Raw genomic sequence first — 20,171 nt, forward strand, 5'->3', positions numbered from 1 at the left:
CCACTGCGCCACCAGGGAAGTCCCTACAGATTAATTTTCCGGCACTTCATAGTAGGTCTTGAAGTCAGGCTGTGTAAGTCCTTCAACTTTGTTCTTTTTCAAGGTTGCTTTTCGTTTGTTTGGTTTATGCGGTACGTGGGCCTCTCACTGTTGTGGCCTCTCCCGTTGCAGAGCAACAGGCTCCAGACACGCAGGCTCAGCGGCCATGGCTCACGGGCGCAGCCGTTCCACGTCATGTGGGATCTTCCCGGACCGGGGCACGAACCCGTGTCCCCTGCATTGGCAGGCGGACTCTCAACCACTGCGCCACCAGGGAAGCCCCAAGGTTGCTTTTTATATTCTATGTGTTTAGCATTTCCATATAAAGTTTAGATTCAGCTGGTCAGGTTTTTTGGTAATGTGTTTGCTGATTTTGGTACCAGAGTAATGCTGGCCTCATAAAACGAATTGGAAAATGTCCTCATCTATTTTCTGGAAGACTGTGTGTAAGATTGATGTTATTCCTTCCCTACATGTTTGATAGAATTCACCAATGAAACCATCTGATCCTGGAGATTTCTTTATGGGAATGTTTTTGTTCAATTCAGATTATGTAATAAATATAGGGCTATTTCAATTTTTAATTTCATCTTGGCTACTTTTTAAATAACATCTTTATTGAGACATCACTCACACATCAAAAAGTGTACAGTTTTGAAGTGTGTAATTCACTAGGTTTTTTTTTTAATTACATTCACAGAATTGTGTAACCATCACCATAATCTAATTCCAGAGTGAAGTTAATTCCCACTGGGTTTCTTGCTTTACTCTGCACTGCCCCCTACTGTTTCCATGTTCTCGGAGTCTCTGGGGCCAAGCCTCACCTAGTTAAGCCTCAGCTGGGGATGGGCACGTCTGGCAACTCAATTTTTTTCACCGTTGTTTGCGTGTCTGAGAATGACCAGGAAAGTAGGTGTCGATTTGGGGGTTACAAATAAGTTTTATCATGTGGGTGAATTTGGAAACACAGAGTCTGCAAATAACGAGGATTGACTTTTCATCCCCTCAAAGTAAGCCCATACCCATCAGTGGCTATGCCCCATACACCCCAACTCTCCCCAGCCCTGGGGAGCTGGTCCATTTTGCAGGTCACCATTCCTCTGGGCTTGCTCAGTGCCTGGCATGCAATTACATGGGATGGACTGATGCTGAGTAAATAGTTGTCCAAAAAAATGTTAGATGGAGGTGCTTCCCTGGTGGCGCAGTGGTTGAGAGTCCGCCTATCAATGCAGGGGACACGGGTTCGTGCCCCAGTCTGGGAGGATCCCACATGCCGCGGAGCGGCTGGGCCCGTGAGCCATGGCCACTGAGCCTGCACGTTCGGAACCTGTGCTCCGCAACGGGAGAGGCCACAACAGTGAGAGGCCCGCATACTGCAAAAAAAAAAAAAAAAAAAAGTTAGATGGAGGGCCAAATACACACAATTTAATTTTGAACCTTAATTAACAAAATTTTAACTTTGATTATACATCTATTATGTCTACTATACGACATATTTTGTTATTTGTAAAATAACAAAAAGTGGGAAGAGAAAAAAACATTTTTGTCAATTTTTGCACTTTTCAGGGATAATCACATAAACATTTTGGTGTTTCCTTCCAGGCTTTTTTCTCTCTGAACAATAAATGGACCGCCCACTTGGGCAGATCATGCAGCCTCAGGGTGCTAGCCAGTCCCACCTCCCCTTAGAGGGTGCTGGAGGGCTGGGGGTGACTATTTCTCTGCACCTGGTGAGGGAGGAGTCTGTGCCTCCGAGGTGGTCGAGCCTGGAGATCCAGACCTGAGGCGGCTCCAGCTGGGGGAGGGGCAATTTGGTCCAACTGATGCTGTCCTGGGTCTGTGCTGTGTGGATGCCCCAGTGGGCTGCGGTCTGGGAGGCTCAGTGTGTGTCTAGGTCTCGGGGGCTGTTACACATTCACATCTGGGAATGTGAGGGGAGGTGACTGCTGAGCATGGACAGTTCCCAGTGACCTGCCATAAACCCCTCTCCAAGGGACCTCGGTCTGACCACTCAGCCCATGCTGACTCCAACCTGCGTACTGGGTATTGCTGGCCTGCCCTACACACACACACACACACACACACACACACACACACACACGTACACAGCCACACACGTTCGTACCCACATGCATACGTTTACACAGCAGTTCCCACATACACACACGCACACATGTGCTCACCCATGCACATACACACGTACACGTCTGTGCATGCGCGCACACACGCTACTTCCACAGTGTGCTGAAAAAGCAAGCACGACACTCAGGCGGTCTGCCTCCTGGGGCAAGTTCTGTCATGTTCCCATCATTCCCTGCAGGCGCCCCGCCCCCCGCCACATACTCTTCAACTCACACTGAAGAGCCCAGTGGGCAGCTTAAGGCTTGGCTGCACTGGCAGTGCGGTAAGGAACGCAGATCTGCCTGGCGTGGAGCTGGTCTGGGGCAGAGCCTTCAGGGGGAGGAGCTGGATGCTGTGTGGCCCTAGCCGGAGCTGAGCTGCCAGGTGCCACTGGTTAATTAAGACAATGACAGAGTAACAATCAAGGCTTTATTCACTCGTTGCAATAGCAGAGCGAGAGACCAGAAGGCAAGCGCTGGCTCCCCTTGTTCTGTTTCCTCCTCCCATGGAAAGGCACCGTCAAGGTCAAGGTGGGTCAGCTGGTGGGATGGGGATGCCTCACTGCAGAGAGGGCCTCACACAAAAGGCTCCTGCTGTTTCATGGACTTGGGGCCCAGGGTGGAGGAAGGGAGGACCAGTACTGAGCAATGAGTCAGAGTGGAGAAAAGTTCAAGTTCCCTCAGTAAGAACCCCTTGGCCGATGGCCCCCAAGAAGGTGGCCGCTGAATGGAGATGCCCTGGCTAGCAGTAAGCTGTGCCCAAGAGCACAGCCAGCCAGAGGCCTGCATCCTTGAGTGCGGCTCCCCTCGGAAACAGAGAGGCCCTGTCTGGGCTCCAAAGCCTGGTGTGGGGAGGGTGGCTTCTCAAGAGAACGGAGGGTGAAGCATCTGTAGTCACCTTTGCTAAGCTGCAGCATCTCACACACAACCCTGGCCTGGAGTCCCCTCTCCAACAGGTGAGGGGAGCAGGACGGAGCCCTGGGAGTCAGATGTCAGCCCCCTCCCAGGTCCCCGGACCCTAGGGTGAGACCCTTCCTGTGAGAGCTGGGGCTGGGCCCCTGGGCAGGCACACAGCGCTGTCCTCCTCTCCCACAGTGCCAGGTCACCCGGGCCTGCCCGGGGCTGTGGGGAGGCCTCCAAGCCAGCTGGAGTATTTGCTGGGCGCCCTTATCTCCCTGGATGAGACCGTGACCGTGGCCGCCTGGAGCCCAGGAGGGAACAGCACTGTTCTTGCTCCCTCAGGCAGGCGTCGTCCACTTGCACCTGGGGCAGAGCCAGAGGCATATTTGGGTCGATGTCGAGGTTCAACGAGAGGCGACGTCACTCTGCTTCTGCTCAGGACACCAGTCCGTGTCCGGGTAAAGAAGGCAGTGGACGGACTTAAACCTGGGAGGGAAGTGGGAGTCAGGCTGCAAGACGGGTGGGCTGGCCCCAGCACTCCTCCCCACTGCCGGCTCACCGTGTGGGGTCCTGCTGCAGGCTGAAGCCTCCTGCCACGTTCACCACATTATGTGGGTTCTCAGGACCCCCGTAGCTCAAGGTGACCTGGGAGAGAGGAGGAGGGAGAGTCACTCTCCGGGCCAGTGCCTCCCACCCCATCCTTCACAGGAGATACCACTCGGCCTCCTGGTTTCCTAGCGCCCCCCACTCAGCGCTCTCAGGGCAGGCTCAGGAAGAGCACTGAAGAGTGATGGGGGCTGAGAGGCGTGGCCAGCACAGAAGACATCTCAGGGAGGTGGCTGGTGCATGTGTAGGGGCGAGAGGTCCCCAACCCCCTGCCCAAAGCTGATCCCCCCTCCCTGGGCCAGGTCTGTGGCTCCTGTCACACCTGAACCACTGCCCATGGCCCGGGTGCCCTGGGCCCACCCACCTGGGAAGGCGTAACAGCTGTTCTTTACAAAAGAGCCCCCGTATGAGCCTGGGAGCCCCCTACAGCCAGGACCCTGGGCCACAGCAGCCAGGGTCCAGGGTCCATGGCAAAGTTGCCGCAGCGCTGGAACCTACCCCCGCCCTGAGCCCTTGTTCAGCCGGGAGCCCATCTGGGAGCTGGGGAGCCAGGTGGGGGCAGGGGCCCGAGGCAGGGACACCTGCGGAGGCAGCAGGGGCCCAGCGCGCCTACCTGCTGGAGCAGGGTGTCGGGCGGCAGCCTCTGCAGGCTCTCCAGGTGGGAGTGGAACAGCGAGCTGTGCAACAGGCGGGCGCCCAGCAGCCCCTCCACAATGTAGCCCACCGTGCAGTCGTCCGGCAGCCGCACCCGCTCGGCTGTGCTCATGAAACTGCCCAGGCTGGGGAGCGGAGCGGGGACAGGTCAGTGCCTCCCCAGCCCTGGGCAGCTCCATCTGCGGCAGCCAGCGCCTGCCTGGCCTTCACTCACCTGGCCCATGGGCTCATCTTGAGTGCAAGGCCTCTGCTCAAGCAGAACCCGGCCCCTCCGGTAGCAAACCAGAACTTGACCGTGGTTACCTGAAGGGAAGGGAGCCACCGATCAGGTCTCTTCACTCCAACTCTTCGTCTGGGCACTCCAAGGGTCGTCCCCAAGCTGCTCCTTAATGACTCCCTGGTCAATTGGCAGAAGCTTCCCAGGGCACAAGGACACCGGGGCTTCCACAGCCCAGTTGCCTGTGGTCCCAGCCCCTCCCGCAGCCCCACCTCACTTACCCCAGTTCCTGAAACACTGCATCTGGGTGGATCGGGCACCTGTCCCAGCCCTTCCCTGCTAGGGTCTCCATGTTCTCAGCGGCCCCTCCCCGGCCCCAGCACTCACGGTTCCACCTCCTTGGACCCTCTCGGTAGCCTCGATGGGGTGGTCCAGGCTGGGCCGCCCCAGGTAGACGTCTTGGCTGGGTGAGAAGGTGGACAGCAGCTGCAGCAGGCCTTCGGGGTTTACGTAGTTGTCATCGTCCACATGGCAGAACCACCTGGGAACGTGCAGTCTCTAGAGTGAGCCGGGCCCAGGGGGTGGGGGTGGGGGAGCCCCTGGCCCAGGTGGGGGCCCGGACTCTCACTCAGCCCTGGGGTCTCCAGGGGGCATGGGCGTGGCCACCACATACTTGCGTCCAGACTCAATGAACTTGTCGTATTCCACTGACATCTTGCAGCACAGAGCCTGGCGTGTGTGCACGGCTGAGCAGTTGGTGTTGACGACATGGCTGCCTGCCCATTGGAGAGATGGAAGCATGAGGGCTGGGGTGAGGCCTGCTGCCAGCCCACCCCACTGAAGTCGGGCAAAATGCGGCTAGCTGGTCGGCACAGGGCCTGTCCTGTTCAAGGTCCGGAAGTCGGACCCAATCACAGCTCTGTCTTGATCTCCTTCAGCTGATCCTGTTGCTGCTCTCCGAGGTCCGGGCAGATGACGACCACTTGGAATCTCATGGGAGAAAACCCACCAGGAAATAGGACTGGGGTAGGACCACACTGCTCTGGGCAGGACTGGAAAGGATGGTTCCCTGTTGGCCCATCTTCAGGGGACATGACTCCAGCCAGAGGCACTGGGAAGTCAGCCAGTGGCTGAGGGAGGCAGAGCATGGCTGGTAGGGTGGGGCCCTGGACTCCAGGCTCTGTTCTCTACCAGCTGTGTAGCCTTGGGCAGGTGCCTTAACACCCCCACCCCCCACCCCGGGCCTTTATACACAGCAGGGGTCCATGTGGCACTGAACCAAGGGATAGCTGAGAAGGAGGCCCTCAGACACGCCAGCAGGGCTGGGCTGGGGAGGGCACTCACCTTCCTGCAGCTGTAGCTCAGGGTCATCCCCGTCGGTAAAGATGAACGTCTATAGAGAAATAACCTGTGAGGTTTCAAGAGGCACCTCCCAGGGACTCTGGGTCTGGCAGGGCCTTGGCCCTGTGAGCAAGGGTGAAGCTGGAGAGGCAAGGGTGGGCTTGGAAGGGATGGGGTCCAGGAGAAGGGAGGGCGGTGTCCCAGTGACAGCCTGCTAGTACTCTCAGCATCCCCAGTGCTGCTGGGGCCAGGCTTGCTCTTGCTGGAGGAGTTTCTGTGGCCTCAGCCCAGGGTCAGCTGGGAAAACCCACCCAAGCCTGGAGCCCGAGAACGGACAGGAAAGGGTGGGCACTGAGGGTCCTGGGTCTCTGTATACTCAGGCCTGCGGCCTGACTGCCATGCTAGGGACACAGCGGTGGGTAAGGGGTCCTGGGGTGGTTATCCTGGGTGGGGTCCAGGGCGGGGTTGCCAGTTTGGGGATGAGGGCGCGGGGTCCCAAGGCAAGGATGCCGGGGTAGGAGTCCCGGGTGGAGGATCACGGCGGTGGAGGTCCTGAGGGCGGAGTCCGGGGGGCGGCTGTGCCGGGACTAGGGATGGGGGAGGTCCCGGGCCCGGGGTCCCAAGGTCAGGAATCCGGGGAGCTGGGATCTCGGGGCATGGGAGGGTGCTGGGGGCGGGGTCCGCGGGGTCTCGGGACGGGGCCCACCTGCCGTCGGGCCCGGGAGATCCAGGTGCGCAGCAGCAGACCCAGGCGCGGCCCGTGGTTCTTCCGGGTGGTCTTGACCGCGATGAAGACGTCGTCGGGCCGCAGGCGGGGGGCGGTGGCGGGACGGGCAGGGGGAGCGTGTGGGCCGGGGCCGGGGTCCGGGGTCCGGGTCGGGGCCGGCGCGGGCGCGCGGGGTAGCGGCAGTGGCAGCAGCAGCAGCGCGGCCAGGGCCGCGGCCAGCGCGAGGCAGGCCCGGCACAGCGCCCCCCGCGCGCGGCTCATGCGGCCGCGGGACCCGCGGTCACCGCCCGGCCAGGAGCGCTGCGGCCCCTTTAAGAGCCGCCCCGCCCACGCCACGACCCGGAAGCGGCTGCTGCGCTGCCCCGGAAGTGAACGGCGCGCCGCGGCGGGGTGGGCGAAGATGCCGCTGCCGGTTCAGGTGTTTAACTTGCAGGTAACGAGCCGCGGCCGGCGGCCCCCCCGCGCTCCCGCCGCTGGGCCTGAGCGGGGCCGGCCGTGCGCAACCCCCCGCGCGGCGTTCTCCCTGCGCCCGGGCTCCGGCCGCAGCGTCCCGCCCGTCGGCCCCGGCAGCCCGGCAGGCCCGGCGCGCTAACGCTCTCTCTCCTTCAGCAGCCAGCCAGCTCTGTGTCAGGGTCGGGGGGTGCAGAGAGTCAGGACAGAATGCGGGGTGGCCCGGCCCCCCGCGCGGCCGCGTCGTCAGTGGCAGATGTGCACTGCGCCCCTCCCAGCGGTAGGTCAGAGCTCTTCCTGCCGGGCACGGCCGGGGACTTCAGCCTGAGCGCCAGCCTGTCGGCCTGTACGCTGCTTTATGAGGTACCTTCCAGGATAGGGGCCGGGACCAGCCCGCACGCCCGCCGGGCCGCGCAGGGCGCCCGGGCGCCCCCCTCCCGCCTCCCGGTCCATCGGCGGTACTCGCCCGGCGCTGCGGCTCCGGCTGCTCAGCCGCGCCTGGGTCGAGGCCGCCCGTGTTTTCCCTATGGCTCGGAGGAGGCTGCGTCAGGACGGTGGCTGGGAGCACGTAGGGACCCTCTGGGGTCCCTGGGTAGTGGTCTTTCGGCTCTGGTTCCCGCCCCACAGATGGGCCATCACGATCGGGCTGAGCGTTCTGCTCTTGAGCCAACGGTCTTGCTAGGAGCCCCCTCCCTGATGTGGCGGCGCTGGACTTGGCGGGCAGTGGGGAGGGGCTCGGGGGACAGGATCCCACCCACCCGGGAGATGGAGGGCAGAGCTGAGCTGGGACACAGTGAGGGTCACTCGCCCTCCCTGGGCGTCCCCTGCTCGAGGTGCCAAGGTGCTGGCCCGTGTTGCAGGGAGCCGTGGAGCCTATGCAGATTGACGTGGACCCCCAGGAGGACCCGCAGAACGCGCCCGATGTCAACTACGTTGTGGAGAACCCCACCCTGGTACGGAGCCTGGCGGGCACTCCTGGAGCGTCGGGGACTGCTTGGGGGTGTCAGTCCTGCTGGGAGGTCCAGGCCAGGCTCCCCACTTCCACCGCATCTTTTTGTGACTCAGAAACTTTTACGGTTTCTAGTTGCGCACTTATAATGGGTTGCTAGTCGTTTCCAGACCCTGCACCTGCTTCTCCCCCACACGGAGGAGCCCTGTGTGCCAGGCCCCCCTGCAGGTCGAGTCTCACTGCGAGGGCAGGTCTTCCTTGGGACCCAGCCTGGGAAGCACTGTCTCCTCACTGCTCGGCTTGGTGACTGGCTGCCCACGTGGCTCTGGCCGTTCACCCCCCAGGGCAGAGATTGACTCCAGAGGCCCTTGCACTGGCCCATCCCGAGTGGCCTTTCTTCAGCCCCTGGACAGTGGTTTATTTGGTGCCCACATGCCACTACTCCTGACTCACTGGCTGGGGTTTGAGGTCTAGGGTCCCAGCTTGCACAATCCACCCCCGCCCCCAGGATCTGGAGCAGTACGCGGCCAGCTACAGTGGCCTGATGCGCATCGAACGACTGCAGTTCATTGCTGACCACTGCCCCCCGCTGCGGGTGGAGGCCCTGAAGATGGCCCTGTCCTTCGTGCAGAGGACCTTCAACGTGGACATGTACGAGGAGATCCACCGCAAGCTCCTGGAGGCTGCCAGGTGAGGCCAGGGCTCAATGATGTGGGGCAGGGGTTGTGTGTGCTATATGGCCGGCCTGGGCAAGGGCCTTCCCTATGCTCCTGCAGTGCCTGGCCCCATGACACAGTGATCTGGCTTTCTTGTTGAAAAGCCAGGAGGGGCAGAAACGACCCAACGGGCTAGACTCTCACTCTCCTCGCTGAGAATTCAGGCTCCCTCCACATTTGCATGCGTGTGCAGTTCCAACACTGCGCAGAGCCTGTGGAGACTGCAACGTGCTTTTTGCTTCTCAGCACGGCTGTGTGACTTATTTCTCACTGGGCTCTCCCGCCAGGCTGCGGGCTTCTGCTGTCACAACTGCCCCTGTGCCAACTGGGCGCCCTCCCAGTGGGGATGAGGGCCAATGGGAGGCAGCTGCCCCCCTGCACACGGGCCCCTAATGGCCAGGTCCTCCCTCAGGGAGCTGCAGAATGCACCGGACGCCATCCCTGAGAGTGGTGTGGAGCCCCCACCCTTGGACACAGCCTGGGTGGAGGCCACGCGGAAGAAGGCCTTGTTGAAGCTGGAGAAGCTAGACACAGATCTGAAGAACTACAAGGGCAATTCTATCAAGGAGAGCATCAGGTGTGCCCAGGGGGCTGGGGGGCAGGCTCCATCAGAGGGAGCGTCAGGTGTACCCTTGGGGTGGGGGTTGGGCAGCCAGGCCCATGGACTGACCGGTGTCCACTTGCGGCCGGACCCACAGGCGTGGCCATGATGACCTGGGTGACCACTATCTGGACTGTGGGGACCTTAGCAACGCCCTCAAGTGTTACTCCCGGGCCCGGGACTACTGCACCAGCGCCAAGCACGTCATTAACATGTGCCTCAACGTCATCAAGGTGGGCCCTGGGGTGGGTGGCATGGGAGGGGGGCATAGGGCAGCAATGCCCGTGGGCCAAGAGAGGGCGCCCCAGGCTGAGTGCATTCCACCTGCCCACCAGGTCAGCGTCTACTTGCAGAATTGGTCTCACGTGCTGAGCTATGTCAGCAAGGCCGAGTCCACCCCGGAAATTGCCGAGGTAATGATGGCTCTGTGCCCCTTGGAACTTGCTCTAGGATCCCTGACCACTCCTGGCCCTGGTGGGCCTTGTCCTCCTGGAGTCTGCCTCTGTTGCTCTTAGGCTGGGGCCGGGTGCCTGGGGGTTGATGAAGGTATGGAGGGCGGGGGGTTGCTCACATGTGCGACCTTCTCCTGCAGCAGCGTGGGGAGCGGGACACCCAGACTCAGGCCATCCTCACCAAGCTCAAGTGTGCAGCAGGTGAGGGCCCTGGGGCACAGGGGCAGGAGGGCAGCCCGGGTGACCTCATCCCAGCCAGGGAAACCCACAAGCCCCACACCTGTGCTGTACCTGACACCTACCCGGCTCAGGTCCCCCTTGGAGGCTAGGGAGTGGTGAGCAGTGGTTGGGAGTAGAGGCAGTGCCTTCTGACAGGGCTGCCATGGCTGGTTACCCCTGCTCCCACCCCTAGCCTGTCAGCTCAACAGCTCGGGTGCCCTTTGCAGTAGGAATAGCAGCTGCTCAGCCTCCCTGGGCGCCTGGTTCACGGAGAGTGCTGCCAGTGCTCACTGGCGAGGTTACTTCTCACTTGCCAGCGTTTCTGCCCCAGGTGCGCGCCCGTTGATGGCCCCACAGGGCCCTGGCAGCTTCCTCTGGATGCCGGGCTTCATCCTTTTTCCCCCTGCCCCCCCTCCAGGCCTGGCTGAGTTGGCCGCACGCAAGTACAAGCAGGCTGCCAAGTGCTTCCTGCTGGCTTCCTTCGATCACTGCGACTTCCCCGAGGTGAGGGGCGTGAGGGTCTCTGGGGAGAACTTCACTGGGGCTTGGGAAGCAGGGTGAGGGCTCGAGAGTTGGGCTCTCTGTTGGGCGGTCACCCCCATGGGGTTCTAGGCATTCTGAGTGGGTGGTGGGTGAGGTAGGGTGGACCCAGCCCAGACTTCTGTACTGACTGCCAGTGACTCCAGGACTCTGACCTATCTCCCTTCCTGCTCCTCAGCTGCTCTCCCCCAGCAACGTGGCCGTGTACGGTGGCCTGTGCGCCTTGGCCACCTTTGACCGGCAGGAGCTGCAGCGCAATGTCATCTCCAGCAGGTGGGTGGAAGGTGGGGTACTGGGCACTGCAGCCCTGCTCCTGCGCCCCCAGCCACCTTCAGGCGGGTGGGCAGGCAGGGCCGGCTCTGAGGAGTCTGGCATCTGCAGCTCCTTCAAGTTGTTCTTGGAGCTGGAACCACAGGTTCGGGACATTATCTTCAAATTCTATGAGTCCAAGTATGCCTCGTGCCTGAAGATGCTGGACGAGATGAAGGTGAGGGGCCTGGCTTGGCTTGGAGGTGGGCAGGTGCGGAAGGCCTGGGGCAGCTGTCCCTAACTGGCTCTCCTCGCCAGGACAACCTGCTCCTAGACATGTACCTGGCCCCCCACGTCAGGACCCTGTACACACAGATTCGCAACCGGGCCCTCATCCAGGTAAATGCAGGGGCAGAAGTGAGGCCAAGGCAGGGTGCTACGGATGTGTCTGTGGGTAGCTCATGTCCCCTTTGCTCTGCAGTATTTCAGCCCCTACGTGTCAGCTGACATGCGCAAGATGGCCACGGCCTTCAACACCACAGTGGCGGCGCTGGAGGATGAGCTGACGCAGCTCATCCTGGAGGGACTCATCAACGCCCGTATCGACTCCCACAGCAAGGTGGGCAGCCTCAGGGCTGTGGGCTGTGGGAGGGAGACCCTGGGCCCCACTGAGCCCTGCACCTCCACAGATCCTATATGCCCGGGATGTGGATCAGCGCAGCACCACCTTCGAGAAGTCCCTGCTGATGGGCAAGGAGTTCCAGCGCCGTGCCAAAGCCATGATCCTGAGGGCGGCCGTGCTACGCAACCAGATCCATGTCAAGGTGTGGGCAGGGGGGCCCTGGGGTTGGGGGGATGGGATGGGCACACGCGCCCCTCTGGGCTAAGTGGCTGTCTCCACTGCAGTCCCCTCCCCGGGAAGGGAGCCAAGGGGAGCTGACGCCAGCCAACAGCCAGTCCCGGATGAGCACCAACATGTGAGGGCACCCTCGGCCTCCAGGACGGTCTGCATACCTTCCGCCCTGCCCCACCCCCCACCCTCGGACTCCTGGGCCTCGCATCTGCTCCAGCAGCATTTCCAGAGGTGTTGCCTGTGGCCCACTTGTAGGGGCCTGGCTGCTGGCTGACGCTAGCCCTCAGCCCCCTGCCTGGGCTTCCATGTGCCCAGATTCTTGTGCCCCCCTTCCCCCTTGCTGCACCCTGTGCTGGGGGTGCTGGGGAGGAGATGGGCTTTCCTGGAAGGAGCAGCCTGCTGGGCTCACGCACATGGCGCCTGGGGCCCCACCCGGCAGCACTGTCTCCCAGCCTCTACGTTGTGTCATTTGGGGTTGTAGCATTGTTGAATCTTAGTCCATTAAAGGGCAGCCTGAGAACAGCCCTTGCACCACTCCTTCCTGTCTCCGTGGGGCCCCCTGGCCCAGTCCCCACCTCCTCAGGCTCCCCTTTCTCACATTCCACTTGGCTTTGCAGGGCTGAGGCCAGTGCATGGCCCTCCTTTTAGCAGGTCCCATGGTTAGGAAGATGATGGCAGGTGGCGCCTTGCTCATTCCCCTGTTGTGAAGGCCCTATTGACCCCGACGACACTCAGGTCTTAAAGAACCTGAGTGGGAACGTCGTGTCTTTGAAATGATTTATTGTTCATCTTGAACACACGTGGGCTGTGAGGACGGGGCAGGTCCAGCCTGGGAGCCTGCTCCCTGGTGCAGCATCTCTGGGCCCCCAGCATGGGCTGAAGGGAAGACCAGCTTGTCCTTCCGTGTGAAGTAGCAGGAGGTTCCCTGAGTAAAGGAGTTTCCTTAAGTGGGACGTTTCAAGGCTTCAGCAGCGGGTCTGGGGGGTGGCACATGGGGCTGCAGCTGCCCTTCAGGCCAGGGCACTGCCCATGACCTCCGGGAAGCCACCTGGTTCTCCAGGCCTGGCCTGCTGTGGTTCCTGCAGCCGCGGCTGGGCCCCCTTCCAGGCCAGAGACTTCTCCAGTTTGGTTTTAAAAAGCAGTCCATGACCTGGCAGAGGGACAAGAGAAGGGAAATGGGGCTCAGGAGGCTGAGGGTCCACTGCCCACTACAGTGGGGGCGGGCGCCTGGTGGCAGCGGGCGCACCTCACCTGGACAGTCAGCCGTCTCTTTGAAAGCTCGCTTCTTGCAGCAGCCCCGGCACAGGTTAAACACACATCTGTTGCCCTGGACATAGGAAAGTGTGTGAGCCTGGGGCTAATGCTCCTCCCCTGGCCGGGCTGCAGCCTGAGTGGGCCCCGAGCACAGGTGGGGCTCTCCTGAAGATAGGCAGAGCCCCTTACACGACAGAAGCCAACCCACCTTGGGCTGTGCCCAGGCTGCCCCCAAAACAGACAGGGAGAGGACCTCTTGTGCAGGTCCCCACCCCTCCCGGGGCTGAGCTCTACCCTGGGCGGTGTGGCTAGAAGGACAGACTCACCTTTGGGTTTCCACACTGATCACACTTTGCATATTTTGCTGGGAAAAGAGCAAAAGGAGGTGCTGGTTGAACTAGGTGAGCCCACCCACCACAGCCATCTCCTACATGTGGCCCCTGACAGGTATCCCTGCTCCCTGCGGCTGGCCAGGCCAGGTGGCTTGCAGAGGGCAGAGGACGTAGTACTCACGATTGCGCCGGGAAACCTCATCCCATCTGCCCGAGGTGCACGGGCTCCATGCCCACCACCTCCCACTTGAAGGTCCTTCTTGGGAAAGCCGCCCCAGGCCCCACTCCCTTCCTCTCCAGCTGCCTCAGGGCAGCAGCTCAGGGACCACAGCAGGCAGGGAGGCTGACTGGCTGTGGCCTCGTGGGACCCGCCAGTCTCCTTGGGGGCACATGGAAGGGTCACAGGGCCCTCCCTGGTGGACTCCCCATGGCTTAGGAAGCAGCAGAGCCACCTGACCCTGGGGGACCCGGGGCAGGGGCTGGCCACCTCCCAGGGCTCCAGTGGTGGGACCATCTTACGCTTCAGCGAGGGGTCGAAGGTCTTATGGGGGTTCCTCAGTTTCTTCTTCTGCTTGTTCTTGGACAAGACGTCTGTACTGCCCTCCTCCTCCTCCAGGGCCCGCTTGCTACGGGCACCCCCGCTCTCCCTGCTCCCGTCCCTGGGCCTGAAAGGGAGAAGCAGCGGGCAGAGCTGAGGGACACTCATGAGAGGCAGCCCGCCAGCTGCAGTCCCCGGGTGAGGATGTGTGCAACTCTGCTGAGGCCCCAGCAGCCGGCACGGAGGCTGGGACACCAGTGTCTGAGCCACTGAGTCCTGGGCGGGGCTGTGGCTACAGATGACAGCCTAGCCTCACCTCAGAAAAGCCAGAGGAAGCTAGGGAGGGTCAACCTCTTGACCCCAGGGCAAACCCACTCAGGATCAGAGGAGCTTAGAGAAGCATCTTATGAAAAAAGCCATTTAAAACCTAAACATAGGCTGACAAGGAAGAGGCCCCTGAGGGATGAAGCACCCCAGCCAAGGGGGGCAGCAGGCAGAACAGCCCCCTCCTCCATGTAACCCTCTCGAACCCCCCCACCCCCCTGCCAGCCCACATGCGGGAGGCTCACCCTGGCCGGAAGTAGGGCTGGCAGATCCAGTGGAAGAAAGGCAAGCCGCCTGAAGGCTTCTCTCCCTCCTTCTGCCTGGATATATCCTCCTGCAAAAGCCCAGAGGGCCCTCGGTTAGAGGCCCAAGGCCCAAGCCTCTTTCCCACTACACATTAGCCCAGCACCTACCTGACACCGCAGCTTCAGCTCCTGGCTCACTGCGGCAATGCCCTCCAGGGTCTTCACTTTGGCGAGCTCCTCTCGAAGCTGCTGATGCACCTGCAGCCTGATGCAGACGCCCCATCACAGAGCCAACCCAGCACCCAGCTCCCAACCACCAACCCTGAGCCCTGGGCACAGAGGAGCATGGTCTCTCCTCCCACCCAACCTCACCATGTCACCGCGGCCCTCCCAGACTCGGTGGCAGGTGGTTTTGTAAATGTTTGTGGAGAGCTCGTCTTAAAAACCCCAATGCAGGGCTTCCCTGGTGGCACAGTGGTTAAGAATCCTGCCAATGCAGGGGACAAGGGTTCGAGCCCTGGCGTGGGACTATCACACATGCCGCGGAGCAACTAAGCCCATACGCCACAACTACTGAGCCTGCGCTCTAGAGCCCGTGAGCCACAACTACCGAACCTGCGTGCCACAACTACTGAAGCCCGCGCGCCTAGAGCCTGTGCTCCGCAACGAGAAGCCACCGCAATGAGAAGCCTGCGCACCTCAACAAAGCATAGCCCCCGCTCGCCGCAACTAGAGAAAGCCCACACGCGGCAATGAAGACCCATGCAGCCAAAAATAAATAAATAAAATAAATTTTTAAAAAAATTTAGGAAAAAAACACAAACAAACCCCAATGTTCCAGGCAGGCCTCAGACCAGACAGCGTTTGCCCTGGGGGGGGCAACTCACGTGTGGTGCCACAGCTTAAAGAGGTGGGCCCGGACGTAGGACAGAGGGCAGGGGTGCTGCTGCACGATGTCCAGGTACTCCTCGGCCAGCTCCCACACGGCAGGACTGCGGCCCTCGAACAGGGCAGGGTTGTGCAGGTTTCCCTCTGCAGGAGGAAGGCAATGCAAGGCTCAGGGGCCCCCGTGCCTCGCCACTCCAAGGGCAAGGCTGGCCACTGGCCTGACAGCTCTGGCCCATCAGGCAGATGGAGACTTCAGTGATGACAGCGTGAAGCCTAAGGCTCTGCAGCTGGGCCAATGGTGCCATGATGCAAACAGGCCCCTCCAGCATCTGCCAGTGGTGGCCCAGCTGTGGCCAAGGGCACAGCCTCACCTGCACTCATGACCCCTTGCACCCCCGTGTCCTGGATGCAGCGTTCCACGTCCCGCAGGCACTGGATGTTCCCATTGGCAAACACGGGGATGGCCACTGCCTTCCTGTCGGGGAACAGGATGGGCAGACGCTCAGAAGGATGCTGTTTCCCCCCACAACCCTGGGGGGAGGGCCAGGCCCCCAAACTCCATCTTCCCACTGTGCTGTTCACCCCCAGGCCCAGCACCCCTCCTGGTGCCCAAAGGGCTGAGGGCCTTGCCTTGGGGCTGGGCTGTCTCCCTGCCCTGGGTTCACCCCGTGTCCACTCACCGCACAGCCTTGATGTGCTCCCAGGACGCGGTGCCCGACAAGGGCCCCTTCTGCTCCTTGGTGCGCCCGTGGACAGTCAGCAACTAGGACACAGCAGCACCTGGCTCGGCCCCACTCTCAACTGCGGCCCCCAAACCAACTCCAGGGGACCCTCTGCCTTCGGTTTTTAGGGTATCAACTTCCCATGCAGAGCAGAGGAAAGGCCGCCCGCCCTGTGCCTCGCTCACTCAGTGCTGCACTTGAGGCCAGCTGACACCCTGGGGGTGCTGCCTGGGGCTTGCACGTCAGAGCCAGCCTACTACGCCACCCAGGATGTGGAGGTGAGAGGCCCAGACCCTTTCAAGGGCCAGTCCTCTCTGTAGTGGCAGCACCCCCGCTGCCCAAGGCCAAAGGTGTGAGGGAGGAACAGGCACCAGCCTGACCCCAGGGCTGGTGGGGGGTGGGTGGGAAGAAGGTGGTTGAGGCCCAGCACCTCCCCCTGCACAATACTGGCCTCCTGGGCCCAAGCATGGGGCTCCCCTCCCCTCATCAGGCCTCACCTAAAGGTCACTGATTCCTGCCCACCCCAGAGGGTAAACCCTCAAGGGGCACTCCTGGAGACGGGGGAACAGTGCAGGGCCCCGGGAGCCCATAGCCCTCACCTGGCAGCCAGCCTTTTCCAGCATCTGGGCGTACCTTACGGTCTTGTCAATCTCTGGGAAGACACGGATCTTGCATGTGACAGGGACAGAAAGTTTTTCGTGGGCTAGCAGAACTAGGGAAAGGCAGAGTCAGCTCCTGAGAGAGCTGTGGTGCCACCTTCAGGCAGGGTGTGGGGACCCATGGCTGAGCCCCCAAAGGAGCAAAGGCCCTGCAGACGCCCCGCGCTGGCTCCCTCTCGATGGCAGCTGAGAGCTGCACCTCTGACCCTAGGGCATTGGAGAGGCCAGGACTGGGTGGGCGAGGATGCCGCCCTCCAGCACCTACTATCTGGTTCGACGGGGGGAGAGCAGGAGCGGGACAGGCGACTTCACAGCCACCTTCTACAGTGGAAAGGCGCGGGGGTTGCCACAGCCAACAGGACTCTGTCAGCCACTGTCCTCTCCTGAACCCTGCCAGGCTGTCTCAGGCCTGCCACCCAACCACAACGTGGCCCCAAGTCCCCGCAGGTAGTGTGTGGCCAACTCACTCATTCTTTGGAGGAGGTCCCACTCCTCCTGCAGGAAGGCGCCATAGTGACCTGCGAAGAACAAGCATGCCCTCTGCAACCCCCTCTCGAGTCCACATGGGCCTCGAGCTGCCTGGCCAGGTTCTATTAGCCCGGTGGCCTGAGCTCAAGGGTGCTGAATGGAATGCCCACCCCACACGGTCTCTGACCAGCCAGCAACTCCTCAGGCACAGTGAGGGAGAAAGGCTGAAATGCCAGGGCAGCAGCCACTGGTCCCTCAGGCAGCACGAGGGCGTGGTGGGGACTTTTCAGCAAAACACATTTATCCAGAGGGAACCCAACAACTTCCCAGGACGTGATGAGCCCCTGACAGCCAGCTGAACCCTGTCCCCCGCCCTCAGTGCCTGAGAAGGGCCGCTCTCCAGAAGGAGGAGCAAAGAAAGGGCCGGTGGCCGCCTGAGCTGCTGCCATCAGAGGCAGGGCCAGGCCCCTGGCCAGCTCAGCCACACACGGGGCACCTCTGGGCTTGGAGTCCACCCCAGCCAAAAGCTTGTGCAATGACACAGAACCCCAGAACGGGAACTCACCTCGCTTGGCTATCATCTGCGGGCAGCCCAGATTCAGGTCGATGGCATCGCAGTAGTCCTGAGCCAGGAGAGCTGCCTGCACAAACACCTCCGGGTCGTTGGCACAGAACTGAAAGAGACATGAAAGTTACCATGAGCCCAAGCCAGTCCCACACGGGTTCATAGGTGACCAGTGGGGGTGTTGCCCGAGGGGATGACCACAGGATGGCATCCTATCTTAGATGTTTACAATTTAACCAAGCTGGGATGCGTTCCCATGCCACCACGAGACCGAGTTACGAATTCACACAATTCTCCCAGTTGTAGCAGAAAGCCAGTATCACTGACTTTGTGAAGAGCAGAGCCATTCTCTGTAACTGTTCTGATAAAGAGGGAGCACTAGGGGTGATGCTGGGGAGGGGGCTGCGCATCTTCCATCGCACCCAGGTCGTCCGTTCACCAAAAGCCTGAGGCAGCTCCCAGGAAGAGGTCAGTCTCTGGGAGAACTGGCCCACCCCCGCCCCTCCGATCTCAGGAAGCCTTTTCCGGAAAGGCCCAGGGAGAGGTGCTCGGCCAGCATTCTGGGCTGGGCTGCCCACCTGCACAATGAGAGGCCGGTCCTCGGGGCACACGTCGCAGTACAGGTTCTCCTTGCGGTAGTTGGCATCTCGAATGAAGACCTGGGCGTGCAGCATGGGTGTGTAGCACAGCTGGGCCCCGTGGCGGCGGCTCAGCAGCCTCCAGGCCAGCTCGCTTTGGTCCACCATGGGGGCCACCACGTGGCGGGCCCCCCCCAGGGTACAGCTCCAGAACTCGAAGCCCTGCAGCTTTGGCATCGTCTCCACACTGAGGGGTAAGACCAGGGGCTCAGCCGCGGCCAACGGAGCGCAGGTGTAGGAGCCGACCCTCCTCGAGGCCGCTCCAGTGCTGCCCGATGGTCACAAATGTGGACACTAAGGATGTCAGCTGGTGCAGGCCAGGAACTGAAGCCCCAGTGCCGGTTGCCTTCCAGTGGAAACCTTGGTCAGGTCACTCAACCTCTCTGAGCTTTAACCCCTTACTTCTTAGCGGGATTAAGATGTCTGCCTGGCAGGACTGGCGTGAAGAGTAAATGGAACAGTACGTCCTGTCAGTGCCTAGCCCAGAGGAGGCTACCTTAAAAGGCAGCTACGACCCAGAAGACTCGGGGACCCCCACCAAAGCAGGACCATCCAGTGGCGACACTGCTGGAAGCCTGCAAAATGCCTGCCCTCCCTGCCCACCAAGGGGCCCAGGGCAGTCACCTGGACACTCTGTGCTCTCCTCTGGGTGCCAGGTTTATAAAAGCACTAAGAGTACTTTCCCCTCTGTCTTATCTTACCTATGCCCGGCCAGCCTTATAGGAGCCATCGTTCCCTACAGAGGCTTAACAGGTGGTAGCCGAGAAACGATTACAATCCGAAACACCGGAGAACGGACTATGAGGGAGGCTTACTTTCAGAGAACACTCACCTCCTGTACCTAGTTTGGGAATTATTAAGCATGGTCATCAGCTTAACAACTGCCTAAGTGCCCAGCTGCGGGTTTGAGAATTTCGGAAATTGTTAAGTTACATGTAAAAATCACCTAGGTCGCCAATGTGTTGCCCAGCGGGGCACCCTCCACCCCCACCCGAAGGAAGAGCCCCGGGAACCCGAGAACCGCGGGTCAAATCCGCAGGGAACCTACTTGGGCGGACCCGGGCCACCTGAGCGCCCGAGCCAGGCTGAGGCTCCTCCCGACGCAGCTACGCCCTTCGGAGCCGGGGGCGAGGCGGGGCGGCCTGGAGCTCCGGGGGTGAGGCCGGGGTCCCGCGGGGTGCGGCTCCTGTGCTCGCACCGCGTCCTGAGGCTGCCACACCTGGGTTGCCACCGGACCGCAGCCGAGCTCAGAGCTCCGCGCTGGGTCCGCCGGAAGGTGCTCCGCCAGGGAGGTCCGGGCAGCCCGCGGTGCGGCGAGAAATGCGTCCCCGGGAAACCGCGCCCGGCGGCGGAGGGGCGGTACGCGGGGTCGGGGGTCGCAGGACGGAGGTTGGCTCCGCCCGGCGCGGTGGGGCGGGTTCGCGGGGGTCGGGCCGGGCAGGGAGCGCCGAGAGTCACCCCTCGCTCGCGGCGGGTATCGCCCGGCTTGAGCTCCCGCCTTTCCCCGCAGAGGAGCTCGGAGCTAAAGTCCTCGCCTCGGCCCCGCGCGCGGAACCTCGTAGAAACCTTCGAAGGACCGAAATCGCCGTTTTATCGCGGAAGGCAAACACTGCGCGAACTTCCTGCCCCCCATAGTGCGACGCTCGGCTGCCCAGACCCACAGAATTCTTCGTTTTAAACCCAAGACGTGCGAGTCACCTGCTTAGAAAATATGATCACAAACTTACCTCCTGCTTGTTCCCCTAAACACTCTCTTCTCTTTCCTAAAGAAACCGATTGGTCTTCTCTTTCCCCTCCCTCCCTTTCTCCTATTACCTTAGGTACAGAAACCCCTACCTCTGATTACTGCGTGCACGTCTTCTGTACCCGCCAGAGGGTGTGAATACACTTTGCTTTCTTCCTGTT

At 61.3% G+C, this 20,171-nt stretch overlaps 3 protein-coding genes and 1 long non-coding RNA gene across 18 annotated transcripts; 2 read left to right on the forward strand and 2 right to left on the reverse strand.

Moving 5' to 3' along the window:
- Positions 1–2,575: 2,575 nt before the first annotated feature.
- RFNG (RFNG O-fucosylpeptide 3-beta-N-acetylglucosaminyltransferase) lies at positions 2,576–6,924 on the reverse strand. 2 transcript variants are annotated; one of them, XM_049702406.1, is made up of 8 exons: positions 6,584–6,924; positions 5,881–5,929; positions 5,210–5,312; positions 4,924–5,077; positions 4,534–4,622; positions 4,279–4,444; positions 3,619–3,704; positions 2,576–3,568 (listed from the first exon to the last, which is right to left on the reverse strand). In XM_049702406.1, the coding sequence occupies exons 1-8, from the start codon at positions 6,863–6,865 to the stop codon at positions 3,262–3,264; spliced, it is 1,236 nt and encodes a 411-aa protein (XP_049558363.1). In that variant the 5' UTR covers positions 6,866–6,924; the 3' UTR covers positions 2,576–3,261. The 2 variants fall into 2 exon arrangements, with proteins under 2 accessions (XP_049558363.1, XP_004275641.2); XM_004275593.4 differs by having other exon boundaries at positions 3,331–3,545.
- Positions 6,925–6,934: 10 nt separating this feature from the next.
- Positions 6,935–12,155, forward strand: GPS1 (G protein pathway suppressor 1). 11 transcript variants are annotated; one of them, XM_049702401.1, is made up of 15 exons: positions 6,956–7,037; positions 7,214–7,417; positions 7,915–8,007; positions 8,512–8,693; positions 9,132–9,296; positions 9,418–9,553; positions 9,656–9,733; positions 9,916–9,973; positions 10,410–10,495; positions 10,710–10,804; positions 10,913–11,018; positions 11,099–11,179; positions 11,262–11,399; positions 11,470–11,604; positions 11,687–11,913. In XM_049702401.1, exons 1-15 carry the CDS (start codon positions 7,005–7,007, stop codon positions 11,759–11,761), a joined length of 1,665 nt encoding a protein of 554 aa, XP_049558358.1. In that variant the 5' UTR covers positions 6,956–7,004; the 3' UTR covers positions 11,762–11,913. The 11 variants fall into 11 exon arrangements, with proteins under 11 accessions (XP_033294688.1, XP_033294686.1, XP_012390499.1 ...); XM_049702400.1 differs by having other exon boundaries at positions 6,959–7,037; positions 9,913–9,973; XM_049702403.1 differs by having other exon boundaries at positions 6,990–7,037; positions 7,217–7,417; positions 9,913–9,973.
- Positions 12,156–12,393: 238 nt separating this feature from the next.
- DUS1L (dihydrouridine synthase 1 like) lies at positions 12,394–19,519 on the reverse strand. 4 transcript variants are annotated; one of them, XM_033438800.2, is made up of 14 exons: positions 19,315–19,519; positions 18,207–18,453; positions 17,629–17,737; positions 17,063–17,113; positions 16,536–16,588; positions 15,895–15,977; positions 15,586–15,689; positions 15,214–15,358; positions 14,495–14,591; positions 14,327–14,415; positions 13,739–13,884; positions 13,214–13,251; positions 12,885–12,960; positions 12,394–12,783 (listed from the first exon to the last, which is right to left on the reverse strand). In XM_033438800.2, exons 2-14 carry the CDS (start codon positions 18,441–18,443, stop codon positions 12,644–12,646), a joined length of 1,368 nt encoding a protein of 455 aa, XP_033294691.1. In that variant the 5' UTR covers positions 18,444–18,453; positions 19,315–19,519; the 3' UTR covers positions 12,394–12,643. The 4 variants fall into 4 exon arrangements, with proteins under 4 accessions (XP_033294691.1, XP_049558362.1, XP_004275644.1 ...); XM_049702405.1 differs by having other exon boundaries at positions 16,536–16,648; positions 18,207–18,702; XM_004275596.4 differs by having other exon boundaries at positions 16,536–16,648; positions 19,315–19,518.
- LOC117203568 (uncharacterized) lies at positions 19,484–20,171 on the forward strand. The gene is made up of 2 exons (XR_004486417.2): positions 19,484–19,625; positions 19,777–20,171. It is a non-coding gene; the product is annotated as an uncharacterized LOC117203568 (long non-coding RNA).

Source organism: Orcinus orca, chromosome 19 (genome assembly GCF_937001465.1).
Source record: "Orcinus orca chromosome 19, mOrcOrc1.1, whole genome shotgun sequence".
Classification (NCBI taxonomy): domain Eukaryota; kingdom Metazoa; phylum Chordata; class Mammalia; order Artiodactyla; family Delphinidae; genus Orcinus; species Orcinus orca.